The following is an 18,274-nucleotide window of genomic DNA, read 5'->3' as shown; positions in this document are numbered from 1 at the left end:
AAACTTGGTGAGACTGTATGTGAAATAAAACACCAAAGAAATCAGCATTGGTTCAAGTTCTGAGTGTGGGTGATGGAGAGAATGACCACGAGGTAGAAATGGGAAAGGAGAGCAGCTTTTGGGGAGGAAGGTGAATCTTTTTTTCTTAAGTTAATTTATTTTTGATAGGCTGCATGTGCAATTGCAAAAGTATGTCCAGGGAAAGCTATTCTGCAGTTAAGTGGAGGCCAGCAGTGGACATGGAGGAGGGTTTGGATGACATTATTCTGGTTCTAGTGTTCCTTTGTACCCGAAGCAATGAGGATGGGAGCCAGGCCCTAGGACTCACCTCTAAGGAGCCCGCAAGTAGGAGTAGGACAATGAGGGGCAGTTGAAGGCAGAGAATGGTTGGTTGTAGAGTTGTTGGAAAATAGGAAAGTGCTATTTCAAATGCTGATGGAGAGTTTCCAGAAGTTTGGAGAATTGCTTGGCTTGAGGTGTTTGGGAGTTCAGGAAGGTCAGAACCACAAGGGTGAATGTGAGAGGTGGGTTTCCTTTAAATGGTGGGCAGTCTCATTCTCTAATGGCCAGAGGAAGTGTTTGACATAAATAAGAGATAAAGACAGGAAGAGAAAACCTTGTTCAGAAATTTGCCTTTAAAAGGAGGAAGAAAATTAAGTTGTACAGTGATGGACCGGCAAGGCTGATTTATAACTGGTAGTATTTCATGGTCCTAGAGCATTTTTTAAATGGAAGAGGCACCTGAGGACTCATCTAGCCCCTCACTAGTCAGTGGTTTTCAGCCAGCATGGCCTTGGTGCAGCTTAGAATGCAAGATCTCCAGGCCTCCCCTGGTCTGCCAAACCAGAATTTGCATTTCAGCAGTGCTGTGTGGTGTAGCCACCCGCCTATGGCTGAGAACGGCTGGTCTGGGACTCAGGGTCATTAGCAGAGTTGAGACTGAAACGTAGCTCTCTTACTCCAGGGATATTTCCAGGTGACAATAACTTAGTGGTCCCCACACCCCTATTTTGCTGTTTTCTTTCAACAGTGTCAGAAGTTTGGACAGTATAATAAGGAAGATCCCACTTCTTTCAGGTTATCAGATTCCTTCTCTCTGTATCCTCAGGTAAGTAATACATGTTTCTAAAATACCGATAGACGGATAAATTATGATGGAAGTACCGCTTATCCCTTGCTGCTCTTGGGGCAAAATGGAGAAAGTTGTTTTTTTTTTTTAAGATTTAATTATTGATTTCAGAGAGAGAGAGAGAGGGGTTAGGGAACAGGATGCATCGACTCGTATGTGCCTTGGTATGTACTTTGACTGGGCAAGCCCTGGCCTTCGAACCAGCAACCTCAGCATTCCAGGTCCACACCCTATCCACTGAGCCACCACAGGTCAGGTGAGAAACTTGGTATGTTTTGAGATTGAGGCTATAGGTGATGCAGGTTATTCACTTCCAGACAAATACTGTGTCTTTGTGCGAGACTGTGCCTGAGCCCTGCAGAAGACAGGTGACCTGCAGAGAGGAGACGACAACTGTGTAAGCTCTCATGAAAAGGCAAAACAGGATCGCTGCTGTAAGGCCCCAACAAAGTCTCTGCCTTGTAGGAATTCTAGGTGTACAGTGAGCTACCTCAGTTGCAAATAAACAAGACTGAAGCTCGTAGGAAGATGAATATAATAGATATCACGTTAATATGACAGGTGTTGAGTGATATGTCTGTGGTCACTATGCTGCATCGTAACCAGGAATCACAGCAATGAGCAGCTTGTGTAAATCACTGCTGGATGCAGGAACTAAGCACCGGGGAGCCGTTGGGCAGGGGAAAGGAGAGCCAGTGGAGGGAGCATGAAGTGCTGTTGGGTTTGGGCAGGGCTCTGGGTATGTACCTTTTCTGAACCTGCGTCCCCATCTGTGAATGGGGAACTAGAGCTTAGCTCAACGAGTGCCTGTGAGTTGCCATGAGCTGAGGCCGGTCTAGTGTCTAGCACCGAGGGATGTGAGTCATGGCTCCACAGCGGTACAGGGCTGCAGGCCAGGCTCTCTCGGGCCATCTCCAGTGCTGGAAACAGACTCAGCTTTATTTCCTCTTCCTGAGACACACCTTTCTGAGGAATAAATAAAAAGAAGCAAACTTTCATTTTTAAATAAACTTGTGAGGACTTAGATATCCAGATGGATATTATCCTTTCAAATACGTGCTTTGGACAGTGGACACCGATTTCAGTCATGAACTTCTATAGCTCTCGCTCTTGAGGTTAAAGGGGGCCTCGGAGGTTGCTGCCCTCAACCCCTGCCCAGGGCGGCTCTGTGGTGCTGGTATGCGCCTCTTCTCCGGCCTGTGCCGAGCAGTGAGGCTGCGTGGAATTGTGGGAAGAGCCAGAATCAAGGCCAAGTTCCATTGCTAGCTTCACCCTGCTGATCTTGGATGAGATCCTAGACCCCTGTGAATGTGGTTTCTGCTTTAAAAGGAAGATTTGTCTGGAGAATTGATTTGCAGTCTTTACAGCTATTGAAACCTTTCTTCCAGAGGACCCTCTTAGAAGCCAGAACAAAAGGCAGGCACACATTGGGTGTTCTCTGGTTATGCCCAGGCACCCCCGCTCCCCACAGGTTCCACCACAGTACTCTCCACATCTCTCTCAGGGCCCTGGGTTTCACTAAAACTCAGGAGCACAGTTTGAAACCACTGAGTGAGCTGGCTCAAGATTCCCTCTTTTGGGCATCTGGGGTAGCAGTCAAGAGCCCAGTCACTGGGGCCAACAGCCTGGTTTCGAGTCTGGCTCGGCCATTCAGTAGCAGTGGCCTTGGGCAAGTTGCCCACCTTCGGTTTCCTGATGTGTAAACTAGGGATGGTAGGAACCTACCTCATGGGCTTACTGGAAGGCTTGAATAATTCTTGTCAAGTGCTTTATGCCTTAAATGTCAGCTGTGATTATTATTTAGGAACCTAAGCTTCAATGTGTGTAGTCTCGGGAAGCTTTGTACTTCTTGAGGCAACTCAGTTCTATGTTCTGCTAACTCTTTAGAGTGAGTTAGAAGTCAGCCCTGCAACTTCTAATTCTCAGGGTAAAGAGCGTCTCTCTCCAGTGTCATCCTGTCCCTGTCCTTTATACCCCTCACTCCAGCCTGTGTCTGAGCTCTAACCTCCCATCTGCTGTTACTGTGCCTGGAGTCCCTCTCCCCGGCCCTCTGGCCTCATGAATGTCTTTCAGACTCCAGTGGCTTTGGGAAGTCTCCTGCTGCCCCCTACCCCACTGCAAGTAGCAGTACTTTCCTGTGTGGGCGCTCAGACCGTGCTGCCCAATGTGCCTTCCCCACTGGACTGGGAGCCCACAGGGAGCATTCTGTCTCTGCAAACCAGTCCAGTGACTCCAGGAATTAACGCGGCTTTGTGTTTATTGGAAATCTTTGACATACCAGAAAGGCTCCCCTTACACTTTAAAAATAATTTTTAAAAATTTCTAGTTGTAAAAAACCCACAAAATTTATCATTTTAACTGTTTTTAGGTATACTGTTCAGTAGTGTTACAGATCTCCAGAACTTTTTATCTTGCAAAACTAAAATGCTTACCCATTCACCAACAGCTTTCTATTCCCCACCTTCCAGCTCCTGTACTACCATTTTATTTTATGAACCCAGAGGCCATTTTCTTAAAATCCGTTTTCTTCAGTTTCAGAGACTTAAGGCAAGTCTACTTTCTGGGTATCTAAGAAGGTTACAGCTGTGTGTATCTTTTTTCCTTTGTGAATGCAGTTCATGTTCCATCTTAGAAGATCTCCATTTCTGCAAGTGTTTAACAACAGTCCTGATGAGTCGTCGTATTACAGACACCACTTTGCCCGACAGGATCTGACCCAGTCCCTCATCATGATCCAGCCCATTCTCTACTCCTACTCGTTCCACGGGCCACCGGAGGTGAGGGTTCATGCAAATGCTTCTCGGAGTTGGAATCACCTAATCTATTGTTTTTTCTAGGAAATTTACTCTTAAGTGCAAAACTGTAAGAAAAGAAAACTGAGTTTTTATAGTATTTTAACATTATTTCTGGGTCTTTAAAATATGCATAGGAAAAGGTTACAGTCATGCAAACCTAAAATCTGTGGAAGGCAGGATTACAAATGAAAAACTTAAAAATATGTTTGTACTTTTTTCAGTGTGTTCAGATACTTTGACCCAGTAGGTCCATGTCCTATATCTGAAGAAAATACTCCCATATACAGAAAAGGCTTTGTTCAAAGAAATAGTAAATAGAAAATTAGAAAATCCAAATGCTCAATAGTAGGAAAATAAGAAATCTAAGAAATAGTAATAGTTTATATATCAATAAAATAGATCTATCCTTATGTTGGCAAATATTACATGAAAAAAATTAAAATAGAACCCTTTCTAAACTAAGATTTCTAAAAAGTCTGCAAGAATTAAAAACTATATGGAAATAATCCAAACTATTAATATTTGTTGTCCTTGGGTTCAGATTTTCTTTAATGAGTATATTACTTTTATTATTGAAATAAAAATCATAAATATATTTTGTAGTCAACTTTCCCAACTTGTATTAAAAGCTGTGCTTTTTCACATAGCCATTCCCTTTTGTAATTTATAATGATAGTAGATTTGATAGAATGTGTCTAGATAGATAAAATAACATTTTTAGCACAAGACTGAGAATGTGTGGGATAGCGTTTGGTTCCTAGAGCAAAAGATACCATTAATCTCCCTTCCCAACTGGTGAGGGATTATTTGAGCCAGTTTCTTCTACAAAGTTGAAGCCTAAAACTGCTGAGTCAGGAAGCAGAAAGAAAAGGGCAATGGCATGGGGAGTTGGAGCAACCGCACCTGGCCCCGCTTGGAGAGGGCCTTGTTGCTGTTCTGGCCGTGTGGGGAACGGGGAAAGACCTGCCTCATCTCTCTCCCTTTTTCTTCAGCCAGTACTGTTGGACAGCAGCAGCATCCTCGCTGACAGAATTTTGCTGATGGATACTTTCTTCCAAATTGTCATTTATCTTGGTGAGGTAAGATGATATTACTAATTTTTTTTCTTACTATTGTTTTTACTTTCTTTTTAATTTAGGTCTTTATGTGTTTTAAACAAGAATTTGGGCTGAGAAAACCCATAGTTTATTATAATGAATGCAGTAGCTTTTATTCTAGTGAAAAAATCTTTACTCAGATCCCTGGGGTATTTGTTCATTAGTAATTTTAATATTTGCTGTCAGTAGCAATCAGATGGTCCTTCACCCTTACCCTAATTTATTATTGCTTTCTGAGTTGTCAGCAAGACCAGTTCCTTTTCCTCAGTAAATTTTTCAGAGTTACATTAGAGTTAGTAGTCAACATCTATACATTCGGGACTAAAGTTTTTCTTTGAAATAACGTGGCACGATGAACTGACACTGGGTCCACGGATCTCTGGCTGTCTGTAGATGGCTTCCCCAGCAGAGTGCATTCTTCCCTCAGAGTTTCATTCCCTAAGAAAGGCAGTTCTTTTTTTTTTAATTTTTTTGAGAAAGGGAATTTTTAAACCGAGCATTACAGTGAAGTATTCTTTTTCTTCTATTGCACATTCTTTACCTTCAGTAAGTCGCTTTGGTGGTTGACTTGACTTCATAGTGCCTGTACATTAGAAGTCATTTCAAAAAAGAAAAAAGTGATTTCAGATGTCCTGAAAAGATAAAAATTGTGTTTCAGAATTCTGTTAAAATAATTCATTTTCTAATACTATTGGGCATCTTTTAACTTTAAACTTTTTTTTGTTAGCATATTAACACCCAGTCAGCCAGCCACTTGCCCACAGATGGCCTAGCCCAATGGCTATTTGTGACCAGCTGCTGTTCCCACTTGCTCATTTAAGAACGATAATCATAACATAGCTTTCTTTGCCTTCAGCTCATTCCTTATATACATCTCTGCCCACAGCCTCTGGTTCTATTCATTCATGCATTTATTGAGGGCCTTCTGTGTGTAAGTGATTGGTTCTGTTGACAAAGACAGTGACATCGTTCTCACCCTCCAGAAGCCCCAAGTCTGCTGGTAGTTGGTGTTCTCATGAACTCCGGGACCCTAGTGAGCGTATGGTAATTTCCTCCATGCTACCAGTCAGTCAGAAAGTTAAGACCTAGAAAATGGTGCTGGGAAGTAAAGGGAGAGGAGCCTACAGAAGGGAACATCTGAAGAGCAGCTTTTCTGGTGTCCGATGAACAGTTCACATCAGAAAGCACTTCAGCTTATTTATAAAGATACATTAATCAGTTCAAAATAATTCCTAGATGGAAATGGAAGAAGGAATGAGACACAAAGTGTTTAGCCTAGTTGGGGAGACAGTATTTACTTTCCTCACTTACTATATTGCCTTCTACTCATTGCCTAAGCCCCATGCTTTGATTTGTATAGCTTTTATATACTATATATAAGTGTGTGTGTGTACACTCAGAGAATGTACCCACCAAGAATAGTGCCTGTACATTAGAAGTCATACCCACCAAGAATACCCCACTCAGAGCCCAGGGGAGCAGGAAATGGGGATGCGGTCTGTGCCACCAGATCTGTGGTTACTCTGTGCTGGAAGAGGGTGTACACATGTGTTGACTTAAAAGAGGGGGGATGGATTTTATGGGGCAGTCTGCAAACCCCTTTGCCTCTCTGGTTTAGGAAATGAGAGGCTAGACTGAGTGATGGCGGTAGAAAGGAAGGAGCCCATACTTCCTTGGCACAGTGACTCCCTGGCACTTTGGCTGGTGGTGCTCACAGTCAGAAAGGGAAGAGGAGCTGGGACTGACGACTCTGAGACTTCTGGGAGAGCTGTGTAGTTGGGGTCCTGGCTGCACCTCTTTACTCTCTAGCCCCTCCACCTGGATCCCCTCTGAAACTTGTCATTCTTGACATAAGACTTCACTGGAAACACATTTGTATGTTTGGGGCAGGGGTAGAGTTAGAATGGGAAGTGTCAAAGAGGCCATTGTTCCAGTGTTTCCACAGTAGTTTTGTTTTGTTTTGTTGTAGACCATAGCCCAGTGGCGTAAAGCTGGGTACCAGGACATGCCCGAGTATGAAAACTTCAAGCACCTTCTGCAGGCACCGCTGGATGATGCTCAGGAAATTCTGCAAGCGCGCTTCCCGATGCCGCGCTACATTAACACAGAGCACGGAGGCAGTCAGGTGGGTGAGGTCCAGTCTAGCGTTAGTATTTAGTTGTTTGGATGGTATATTTTATGACTCTAAATCCAAACAGTATGGTTAATATTTTATGTGGTGACATAAATTGACATACCGATCAACTCAAATATGACTTTTTAAATGAGTGGTCAGAATATGTTAATGTAGAAGTAAATGATTCTCAAAATAAAATATATTTTATGCTTCTGGAATTCGAATAAATTGAGGGCTATTGGTCTTAGACTAAATAAATAGGTTCCTGTGCTGTAAAAAAATTCTAATTTAACAAAATAAATATTAAACTTTTTTTTCTACTACATTAATATTAATGCCACTTTTAATCTTGAATTTTTTTTAAGGCTCGATTTCTTTTGTCCAAAGTGAACCCATCTCAGACACACAATAATCTGTATGCTTGGGGACAGGTAAGAAATTGTCAGGTATTTGGGGAGGAGGGCAGGCTACTTTTTAAAAAACTAGTTAGAAATTGTATTCTTTTGGGCAGAGAGACAGAATAACTTGGGTATTTGCCTGGGAAATACCTTGAAAGTAGCTTGGGTTTGAGGGTGGTTACCCAGAGTGGGTCCCTTTCTGTAACACAGTATGATCTGACAGGTTCAGGCTGGAAGACAGAACTCCATAGTGTGGCCTCTGTATGGCTCTGAACACAACATCGCCCAAGTCCTCCTCCTCCTCTCCTTTCTCTCTCCGGCGGGGGCAGGGCAAAGACTTCTATAGCTGCTCACCATTGGTTCTGTGTCCTCTATTTTTCAGCCTCCAATTCCTTCTTTATCTAATTATTCTAACCCTTTATGTCTCTCCCAAATGCGTCTTTTCTTTCATTCTGTTTCCTTATAACATTTTTAAAATTAAACTTTTCTGAGGTAATTGTAAATTTATATGCCGTTGTAAGAAATAATACAGAGATTGCCCTCTACCTTTCCCCAGTTTCCCCTAATGGTAAGATCTTGTAAAACTGGAATGCAGTATAGTCGGGACGCTGACATTGATACAGTGCAGATGCACATTTTCATCAGCACGAGAATCTTTCATGTTGCCCTTCGCTAGTCACACTTGCTTTCCTCTTGCCGCCACCCCTTTCTTAATGCCTGGCAACTGTTAATCTGTTCTGCATTTCCTTAATTTTGTCATTAAGAATGTTCTCTGTATGAAGTCACATGTTACATAACCTTTGGGATTGTCTTTTTTTTCCTCAGCATAATTATCTAGCCAGTCGTCCTGGCTTTGTATGTCAATATTTGCTTCTTTTTATTTGCTGAGTGGTATTCCTTAGTATAGATGTACCATAGTTTAATCATTCACCCACTGAAGGACATCTGGGTTGCTCAGTTTCTGACTATTAGGATAGAGCTGCTTTAACTATTCCTGTATGTAAATTAAAGCATGAAAAAGGTTTCTTTTAAATGTAAGTATTCATTTCTCTGAAATAAATGCCCAAGAATACATTTGCTTGGTTGGTAGTTACATAATTAGTCTAAGAAACTGCCATACTGTTTTCCAGAATGACTGTCCTCCATCCCCTCTATCAGTGTTTGAGTGATCCATTTCTCTCCACCCTTGCCAGCATTTAGTCTTGTTGTTGTTCTTGTTGTAGCTTTTCTGATAGGTGTGTAGTGGTATAACACTGTGGTTTTAATTTACATTTTCCCAGTAGCTTTCTGATGTTGAATATCTTTTCATGTTCTACTTTTCCATCCGTGTATCTTCTTCGATGAATTCTCAGTCTTTTGCCCATGTTCTAATTGGATTATTGGCTTTCTTTACGGTTGAGTTTTGTGTTCTTGATAAATTCAAGGTAATAGCCTTTGTTGGTTATGTGGTCATGTGTATCTTCTCTCATTTGTAGCTTGTCTGTACATCCTCTTCACGGGGTCTTTTGCAGAGCACAGTTTTTTTTTGTTTGTTTGTTTGTTTTTTTGTGGCAGAGACAGAGTCAGAGAGAGGGACAGATAGGGACAGACACACAGGAAGGGAGAGAGATGAAAAACATCAATTCTTCATTGCGGTTCCTTAGTTGTTCATTGATTGATTTCTCATATGTGCCTTGACCTGGGGCTACAGCATACCGAGTGACCCCTTGCTTGAGCCAGCGACCTTGGACTCAAGCTGGTGAGCTTTGCTCAAACCCGATGAGCCCGTGCTTAAGCTGGCCACCTCGAACCTGGGTCCTCCACCTCCCAGTCCGACACTATTTACTGCGCCACCGCCTGGTCAGGCTGCAGAGCACAGTTTTTAATTTTTATGAAGTCACTTTATCAGTTTTTCCTGTTATGGATTGTGCTTTTGGTGTCAAATCTGAGCAGTCTTTGCCCGACCCTGGATCCTAAAGATCTCCTGTGTTTGTTTTCCTGATTTTATGTTTATATTTTTGTCCATGAACTAATTTTTATGTAAAATATGAGGTATAACTATTTTTTGCAAATGAATGTCTAATTCCTCCGGTACTATTTGTTGAAAGAAGCTACCTTCCTTCCACTACATTGCTTTTGTATCTTTGTCAAAGATTAGTTGGGCCTGATTGGTGGTGTAACAGTGGATAGAGCATTGAGCCAGGACCCTGAGGTCTCAGGTTTGAAACCTGAGGTCCTTGGCTTGAGTGTGGTTTCATTGACATAATATGGTCGCTGGCTTGAGCCCAAGGTCTTTGGCTTTAGCAAGGGGTCACTGGCTCAGCTGGAACTCGCTAGTCAAGGCACGTATGAGAAGCAATCAGTGGGCTCAGTGGTAGAGCGTCGGCCTGGCATGTGGATGTTCCAGGTTTGATTCTCAGTCAGGGCACTCAGAAGCGCCATCTGCTTCTTCACCCCTCCCTCTCTCGCTTCTCTCTCTCTCTCTCTCTCTCTCCCCCCCCCTCCCTTCCTCTCCCTTTCTCTCCCTCTCCCTTCCTCTCTCTCTCCTTGCTGCGGCCATGGCTCAATTGGAGTGCGTTGGTCCAGGCACTCAGGATGGCTCCATGCCCTCTACCTCAAGCGCTAAGAAGAGCTAAGTTGCTGAGCAACAGAGCAACACCCCAGATGGGCAGAGCATCGCCTCCTAATGGACTGGCCAAGTGGATCCCTGTTGAGGCGCATTCAGGAATCTTTCTCTCTGCCTCCCCTCCTCTCACTGGAAAAAAAAAAAAAAGCAATCAATGAACAATTAAAGTTCCACAACTACAAGTTGATGCTTCTCATCTCTCTCTTTCTCATTAAAAAAAAAAAAAGATTAGTTGGACATATTTGTGTGAGTCTATTCTAGGTTTTCTGCTTCCTTTTATTGATCTGTTTCTCTCCCTCTACTAACACCACACAGTCTTGATGACTGGAACTGTCTTAAAATCATGTAGACTAATAGTCCCACTGTTTTTTTTTCAAATTTATCTTAGCTATTCTAGTTTTATTGCTTTTACATATGAATTTTAGAATATACTTGTCTATATATTTAAAAAATCTTGCCGAGACTGGATTGATTGCTCCGTGGTTTAGAGCAGTAGTCCCCAACCTTTTTAGGGCCACGGACTGGTTTAATGTAAGAAAATATTTTCACAGCCCAGCCTTTAGGGTGGGATGGATAAGTGTATCATGTGACTGAGACAAGTGTCAAGAATGAGTCTTAGACTGATGTAACAGAGGGAATCTGGTCATTTTTTAAAAATAAAACATCGTTCAGACTTAAATATAAATAAAATGGAAATAATGTAAATTATTTATTCTTTCTCTGCAGACCAGTACCAAATGGCCCAAGGACCGGTACTGGTCCGCGGCCCGGGGGTTGGGGACCACTGGTTTAGAACATTGTCCCAAAGCACAGAGGTTGCTGGTTCAATCCTTGGTTACACAATTGATATTTGCATGTTTATTTTGTTTATTTTGTATCCTCTGACCTTAACTGAGTCACTGATTACTTATTTGTTGAGTTTTTTGGTAGATTCTCTAGGACTTTCTATGTCATGTCATCTACAAGTGGGGAGAGTTTATTCCTTTCCAATTTGAATTATCTTTTATTTCCTTTTCTTGTTTTATTGTCTTTAAAAAAAAAATATATATATATATATATATATATATAATTAAGTGAGAGGTAGAGACAGATTCCTACATGCACCCCAACCAGGATCCACCCAGCAAGCCCGCTACTGGGTGATGCTCTGCCCATCTGGGGCTACTGCTCCGTTGCTTAGCAACTGAGCTATTTTTAACACCTGAGGCGAGGCCATGAAGCCATTCTCAGTGCCTGGGGCCAACTTGCTCAAACTGTTTGGGCTGTGGGAGGGGAAGAGAGAGAGGAAGGGCATATGTGGAGAAACAGATGCTTGCTTCTCTTGTGTGCCCTGATTGGGAATCAAACCCTGGATTTCCACACACTGGGCCGATATTCTACTGCTAAGCCAACTGGCCAGCGCCTCATTGTCTATTTTTAATGTCATTGATTTCTGCTCTAATCTTTATTTTCTTCCTTCTGCTTGCTTTAGGTTTATTTTACTCATTTTCTAAGTTCCTGAAGTAAGAGCTTAGATTATTGATTTGAGACTTTCTTTCCAGTGTATACATTTGGTGTGTGTGTTATCTTAATACTTTTTCAGTACTGCTTTGGCTGTGTTCCAGTTTTAATATGTTATATTTTTATTTTTATTCATTTTAATTTTTTTAAAATTCTCTTCAGAGTTCTTTGAATTGGATTATTTAGAATTGTTGTTTAGTTTCCAAGTATTTGGAGATTTTCTTTGTTACTGATTTCTTTTTCCTTTTTTTTTCTTTTAAGTTAGAAGAGGGAGAGATAGTGAGACAGACTACCACATGTGACTGGGATCAATCCAGCATCCCCCATCTGGGACCAATGCTCAAATCAACTGAGCTATTTTTAGCACCTCAGGCTGATTTACTGGGACCTACTGAGCTATCCTCAGAGCCTGGAAAGACACTCATACCAGTCAAGCCATTGGCTGTAGTAGGATAAGTGGAAGAGAAGGGGAAGAGGCAGGAGGAGAGAAGCAGATGGTCACTTTTCTTGTGTGCCTTGACCGGGAATTGAACCTGGGACAGCCATATGCCAGGCCGATGTTTTATCCACTGTGCCAACCATCTAGGGCCATCTGTTACTGATTTCTATTTCCATTGTGAATTGGAGAATACTTTACATGGTTTTAATTCCTGTAAGTTTATTGAGGTTTGTTTTATGGCCAAGGGTATGTACTGTCCTGACATATGTTCCATGGTTCCTTGAATGTGTGTCTTGCTGTTGTTGGATATTGTTCTGTAAATGTTAGATTCTGTTAGTTGGTAGTGTTGTTGAGCTCTTGTTTAGTTCTGTCAGTTGTTGAGAGTGTTGAAGTTTCCAATTCTGATTGTGAATTTGTCTGTTTCTCTTTTGAGTTCTCTCAGTTTTTGTCCACATATTTTGTAGTTTTGTTGTTTGTTTCACACACATAGGATTACTATGTCTTTTTGGTGGGTTGACCTTATATCATTTATTATATAATGTCTTCCTCTATCTCTGGTAATTTTGTTTGGAATCTATTCTGCTAAACTCTTATAATTGATGTATATATAATAGGATTTCCATCTTCTCTTTAGATTTATGTTTGATGTTTGAATAAAATCTGTCACTGATGTATGTGGATGAAATATTTAACACAATTATATAAATATCCATATTTTTGCTTACTGTTTTTTTTTAATTTACCATCTTAGATAGTTTTAATTTTATTTATTGACTGATTTTAGAGAGACAGGAAGGGGGCGAGGGAGAGAGAGACACATCGACCCATTGTTCTTATTTATGCACTCCTTAATCCATTCTTGCATGTGCCCTGACCAGGAACCAAACCCACAACCCTAGTGTGTCGGGACAATGCTCCAACCACCCGAGAGCCATTTGGCCAGGGCCACTTACTGTGTTCTTTATCCTTCTTGATACTCCAAGGTTCCTTCCTTTATCATCTTCTTTCTATGCAGAGAGTTTCTTTAGCCATTCTTTTAGAGTAGGTCTACTGGTGATAAAATCTTAGTTTCCCTTCATTTGAGAGTCTTGATTTCCCTTTCATTCATGGTTTTCTTTGGATATAGGATTCTAGTGATATTCCTTTTTGTTAGGTAGTTAAAAAATATTTTGCCCCTCTCTGGCCTCTGTGGTTTCTGATGAGAAATTCACTGTTGTTCTCACTGTTTTTCCCCTGTAGATAAGATGTCATTTTTCCCTGGCTATTTTTTTTTTTTTTTTTAGATTTTATTTATTCATCTTAGAGAGAGGAGACAAAGAGAGAGACAGAGAGAGAAAGGGGGAGGAGCAGAAAGCATCAACTCCCATATGTGCCTTGACTAGGCAAGCCTGGGGTTTTGAACTGGCAACCTCAGCTTTCCAGGTCGACGCTTTACCCGTTGTACCACCACAGGTCAGGCTCTGGCTGCTTTTAATAATTTTTCTTTGGTTTTAGTTTTCAAAAGTTAAAGTACTCTGTGTTTTGGTGTGGATGTATTTGAATTTATCCTACTTGGAATTTTCTTAGTTTCTTCTTTTATGTCTCCTGGAAAAATTGGATAGTTTTCAGCCATGATTTCTTTGAATACTTTTTCAGCCTGCCCAGTTTTTCCTTTCTTTCTTGGACTCAAATGTTAGGTGTTTTTTTTTTAATCTCCAATTTACTGATTTTTTTTTCTCTGTTCCCTTTCTGCTGTTGAGTTTATGCACTGAGCTTTTTATTTGTTGCTGTCTTTTTTTCTAAAATTTCCATTTGTTCTTTTTTATGTCTTTCGCTTCTTTCCTGAGACTTTGCATTTCTTTGTTGAGGCTTTGTTTATTGATTTGTTCTCAATTGTGTTCATTGTTGCTCATTGAAGCATTTTTTTCATGGTTGCTTTAAAGCAGGGGTCGGGAACGTTTTTGACTGAGAGAGCTATGAACGCCACATATTTTAAAATGTAATTCCGTGAGAGCCATACAACGACCTGTGTATGTTACGCGTTATCCAATAAAAATTTGGTGTTGTCCCTGATGACAGCTGTGATTGGTTCCAGCCACCCGCAACCATGAACATGAGCATTAGGAAATGAATGGATTGTAATACATGAAAATGTTTTATATTTTTAACGTTATTATTATTTTTTTATTAAGGATTTGTCTGTGAGCCAGATGCAGCCATCAAAAGAACCACATCTGGCTCACGAGCCATAGGTTCCTGACCCCTGCTTTAAAGTCTTTGTCAGATTAATTATAACATTTTTGTCAACATGGTGTTAACTCTTTTTAAAATTTATTTATTTTATTATTACTTTTTTGTATTTTTCCAAAGTGAGAAGCAGTGGGAAGGCAGACAGACTCCCTTATGTACCCAACTGGGATCCACCTGGCATGCCCACCAGGGGCAATGCTCAGCCCTCTGGGGTATTTCTCTGCTGCAATTGGAGCCATTCTAGCAGAGGCCACAGAGCCATCCTCAGCGCCTGGGCCAACTTTGCTCCAGTGGAGCCTTGGCTGCAGAAGGGAAAGAGAGAAATAGAGAGAAAGGAGAAGGGGAAGGGTGGAGAAGCAGATGAGTGCTTCTCCTGTGTGCCCTGGCTAGGAATTGAGCCCGGGACTTCCTACGGCCCATCTACTGCTGATGAGCCAATTGGCCAGGGTGGTGTTAATAACTCTTCTTGACTCTCTTCATTTTTACTTTGAGATCTTGGCTCTTGATATGACAAAGTATTTTTGATTGAAACATGGACATTTTCATATTTGTTAAAAGATTTTGGATCTGTTTAAACCTGATGGTTTAGCTGGCTTTTTGTCATACCACTCTGCCAGGGAAGGGGCAGGGCTAGGGGGGAAATTTCCTTACTTCCAGGTAGAGATAGAAGTCCAGGTTTTCCATTCGCCTCTATTGATACTTCATCTCCCCAACTCCCACCTCATTTTCACCACTCCTGCTTTGGAGATGGCCTTATTACTGTTGGGCGAGGTGAAAATGCTGACTCTCCACTAAACCTTTTCTGACACTACCCCAGTGGGTGGGTAACAGACAACTTATTATTGCCATTTGGGGGTAGAAGTCCATGATCTCTGCTGATAACCATGGGGACAAGAAGACTGTCTATTGGGGATAAAATTCCCAGTGCCCCGGTGGGGTTGTTAGGGTACCTTGTTACTGTCATGTGTGAGTGTAATTCTAAGCTGCCTACTCAGGCTTTGCTGGTATGGATGGTTTGGGGCCACAGTTTTATCTGGCATCTTTGGCTTTAGTACATTGGTTATCTAACATTTTTCTGTCTTGCTAGGCTGCCCTAGTCCTTTGGCTAGAGAAATGGTCTTTTGTTGTTGTTTTTATCTGTGGTTAGTGACCACTTGCCAGCTTCTGCAGCCCCAAGTCTGGGACATAGGAGGTAGAAAGAAAATCCAGGGCATTCAACACGGTGTTGTCCTTGGATCCCAGGGTCCCTATTTTGTCTGCTCTCTTCTCTTTCTTTCAGAGTCTTATGCTTATTTAATGTAAAATATTATGGGTTTTTAGTTGCACCCAGTGGAAGGAATAGGGAAAAGTACATCTACTTCTCCTTCCTACTAGAAGTCTTTTATAAAATTTTAATCATGTTTATATTTTTCTAATTATAATAGCAGTAAAATTTTATTATGAAATTTGCATATGTAAAAAAGATTAAGCCTAACCGGGTGGTGGCACAGTGGATAGAGCATCAGACTGGGATGCAGAGGACCCAGGTTCGAGACCCCGAGGTCGCCAGCTTGAGCGAGGACTCATCTGGTTTGAGGTTGCTAGCTCGAGCAAGGGGTCACTCGGTCTGCTGAAGGCCCGCAGTCAAGGCACGTATGAGAAGGCAATCAATGAACAACTAAAGTGTCACAATGTGCAACGAAAAACTAATGATTGATGCTTCTCATCTCTCTGTTCCTGTCTGTCTGTCCCTGTCTATCCTTCTCTCTGACTTTCTCTCTGTCTCTGTAAAAAAAAAAAAAAAAAAGATTAAAAGAGAAAATTAAAATTACCTATAGTGTAACTCTCTAGAGTTAACTGTTTTTGGCTTCTTGTTAGATGATACAAAATGTGTGTGTCTTGTATATCTTTTCTTTATTTTTTCCCCTCTTTCCTTCTTTCCCTACCTTCCCTCCCTTCCTTTCCTTTCCCTCACTCCCTCCCTCCCTCCTTCATTCCTTCCTTTTTTAAAAATCAAGAGTTCTATTCAGTTTTTTCCCTTAGTATTAAATAAACATAAGTATTTTCTTTTAAATTTCTTTTTCTTCTTTTCCAAGTGAGAGGAAGCAAGATAGACAAACTCCCACATATGCCCCAACTGGGATCCACCCTGCAATCCCCATTTGGGGTCCATGCTCTGCCCATCTGGGGCCATGCTCATAACCGAGATATTTTTAGCACCTGAGACAGAGGCTCCACAGAGTCATCTTCAGTGCTTGGGGCTGATGCACTTAATCCAGTCGAGCCATGGCTGCAGGAGTGAAAGATAGATGATAGATAGATAGATAGATAGATAGATAGATAGATAGATAGATAGAGAAGGGGGATAGAGAAGCAGATGGTCACTTCTTCTGTTTGTCCTGCCTGGGAATCGAACCTGGGACATCCACATGCTGGGCTGATGCTCTACCACTGAGCCAACTGTTCAGTGGAAATACTGATTCAGTCCTTTGTGAACATACCATTGTCAAGCTTCTGTAGTAAGGAGAGCATTTAAGAGCATTGGGCTAGGTGCTGTGGCATAGTGGTGGGGAAGATGAGAGGCCTCGAGATGTGTGGGCCTCAGGAGCTTACGCCAGGTGGGGAGCCAGACTCTGGGTCAGAACTGTGGAGAGGGGAGGCACAGAAGAGTTCAGGACCAGACAGTTCAGGACTGTAGTGGCAGGGGTGGCTTGAGCTCAATGGGTCAAGGAGGGATTTTGTGAGGAATTGATGCTTCAGTTGAAAGAATTAGTTAGCTAGGCAAGGGATGGGGTTGGCAGAGAACATATAGCAGAGGGACAATACTTGCGAATGTTCTGAGTCCTTAATAACTCATAAATTCTAAACTATTTTTATGATACCTGCCAATAAACCTTTATTATTAAATTTCAGGAAACGGGAGCACCCATCCTAACTGACGACGTTAGCTTGCAGGTCTTCATGGATCATTTGAAGAAGCTGGCTGTCTCCAGTGCCTCTTAAAGTGGGCATGTGTGCTGGAAATTAAAGAAAACACTGTCAATTGTGTTCATAATATTTATAAAGGCTTAATTAACATTCCATTCACTTTTCTCATGGATTAAATAAATAATCAAAGGAAGTGTTGTATGTAATAACTGTTTATAATTTATTTCTTTTTCTTATCTGTGCCCCTTTTCTCATAAAATTACAAAGTCATAAATGTTTTGGTACTTATAAATGTTTATATGCTTTTTGTATCCTAACTTTGCAGTCTATATAAAATCAGAGTTAATGTATTTTTACACCCTGTTTAGATGAAAATGGTAATGGTCAGAAAATAAATTTGAATGAAGAAAGCACTGGCTAAAATAATGGTAATACAGATTTGATTTCCTGAGGTCACTGTGTTTCTGTGTGTGTGTGTTTTAAGCAACTCTCCCAAGAGATATTTACTGAACTTATTGTTCATTTACTGTCTAAAATGTTAATAGGTCAAAGAAAAGTTTGAAATACGCAAATTCCGTTGAGGTGCAGTGGTCTAGAGTGGCACTCTCAGTCATGTATAGCATTCCATGTGAACAGTCCAGCCTGGGTGGACACCAAGAGTGGCTCTAACACAGACTACACATTTATCTTGTGCACAAGGAAAGAACTTTTAACAGGTACTGTTTTTTAATCAAAGTGTATTATATGCACGTTAATAATTAAAAACAAGCCCTGGCCAAGTAGCTTAGGCTGTTAGAGCATTGTCCAGATATGCTAAGATTGTGGGTTTGATTCCCAGTCAGGGCACATATAAGAATCAACCATTAAGTGGAACAACAAATCGCTATTCCCCCCCTCCCTTTCACTCTTTTATATCAATTAATTAAAAAACAACTTACCCTAAAGAGCTTATAAAAAATAAGTTTCCTCCACCCCCTAAGTCAGGCATGGCCAACATACAGCTCGCGGGCCAGATGCGGCCCACATAATGAGTTTATGCAGCCCGTGATTAAATTTTTT

At 41.4% G+C, this 18,274-nt stretch overlaps 1 protein-coding gene across 2 annotated transcripts in view; it reads left to right on the top strand.

Moving 5' to 3' along the window:
- SEC23B (SEC23 homolog B, COPII coat complex component) overlaps window positions 1-17,666 on the top strand; it is a 56,565-nt gene extending 38,899 nt beyond the window's left edge. The window contains exons 15-20 of one of the 2 annotated variants that reach the window (XM_066234666.1): window positions 1,031-1,108; window positions 3,745-3,906; window positions 4,917-5,003; window positions 6,991-7,146; window positions 7,503-7,568; window positions 17,201-17,666. In XM_066234666.1, the coding sequence (XP_066090763.1) occupies window positions 1,031-1,108; window positions 3,745-3,906; window positions 4,917-5,003; window positions 6,991-7,146; window positions 7,503-7,568; window positions 17,201-17,290 (639 nt within the window). In that variant the 3' untranslated portion in view covers window positions 17,291-17,666. The remainder of the gene's footprint in view (window positions 1-1,030; window positions 1,109-3,744; window positions 3,907-4,916; window positions 5,004-6,990; window positions 7,147-7,502; window positions 7,569-17,200) is intronic. The other variant, XM_066234665.1, reaches the window with a different exon arrangement.
- The last annotated feature ends 608 nt before the right edge of the window (window positions 17,667-18,274 follow it).

This window comes from Saccopteryx bilineata, chromosome 6 (assembly GCF_036850765.1).
Source record: "Saccopteryx bilineata isolate mSacBil1 chromosome 6, mSacBil1_pri_phased_curated, whole genome shotgun sequence".
Lineage (NCBI taxonomy): Eukaryota > Metazoa > Chordata > Mammalia > Chiroptera > Emballonuridae > Saccopteryx > Saccopteryx bilineata.
Note: the sequence above shows the minus strand (reverse complement) of the source record. Positions and strands in the feature narration are given on the sequence as shown.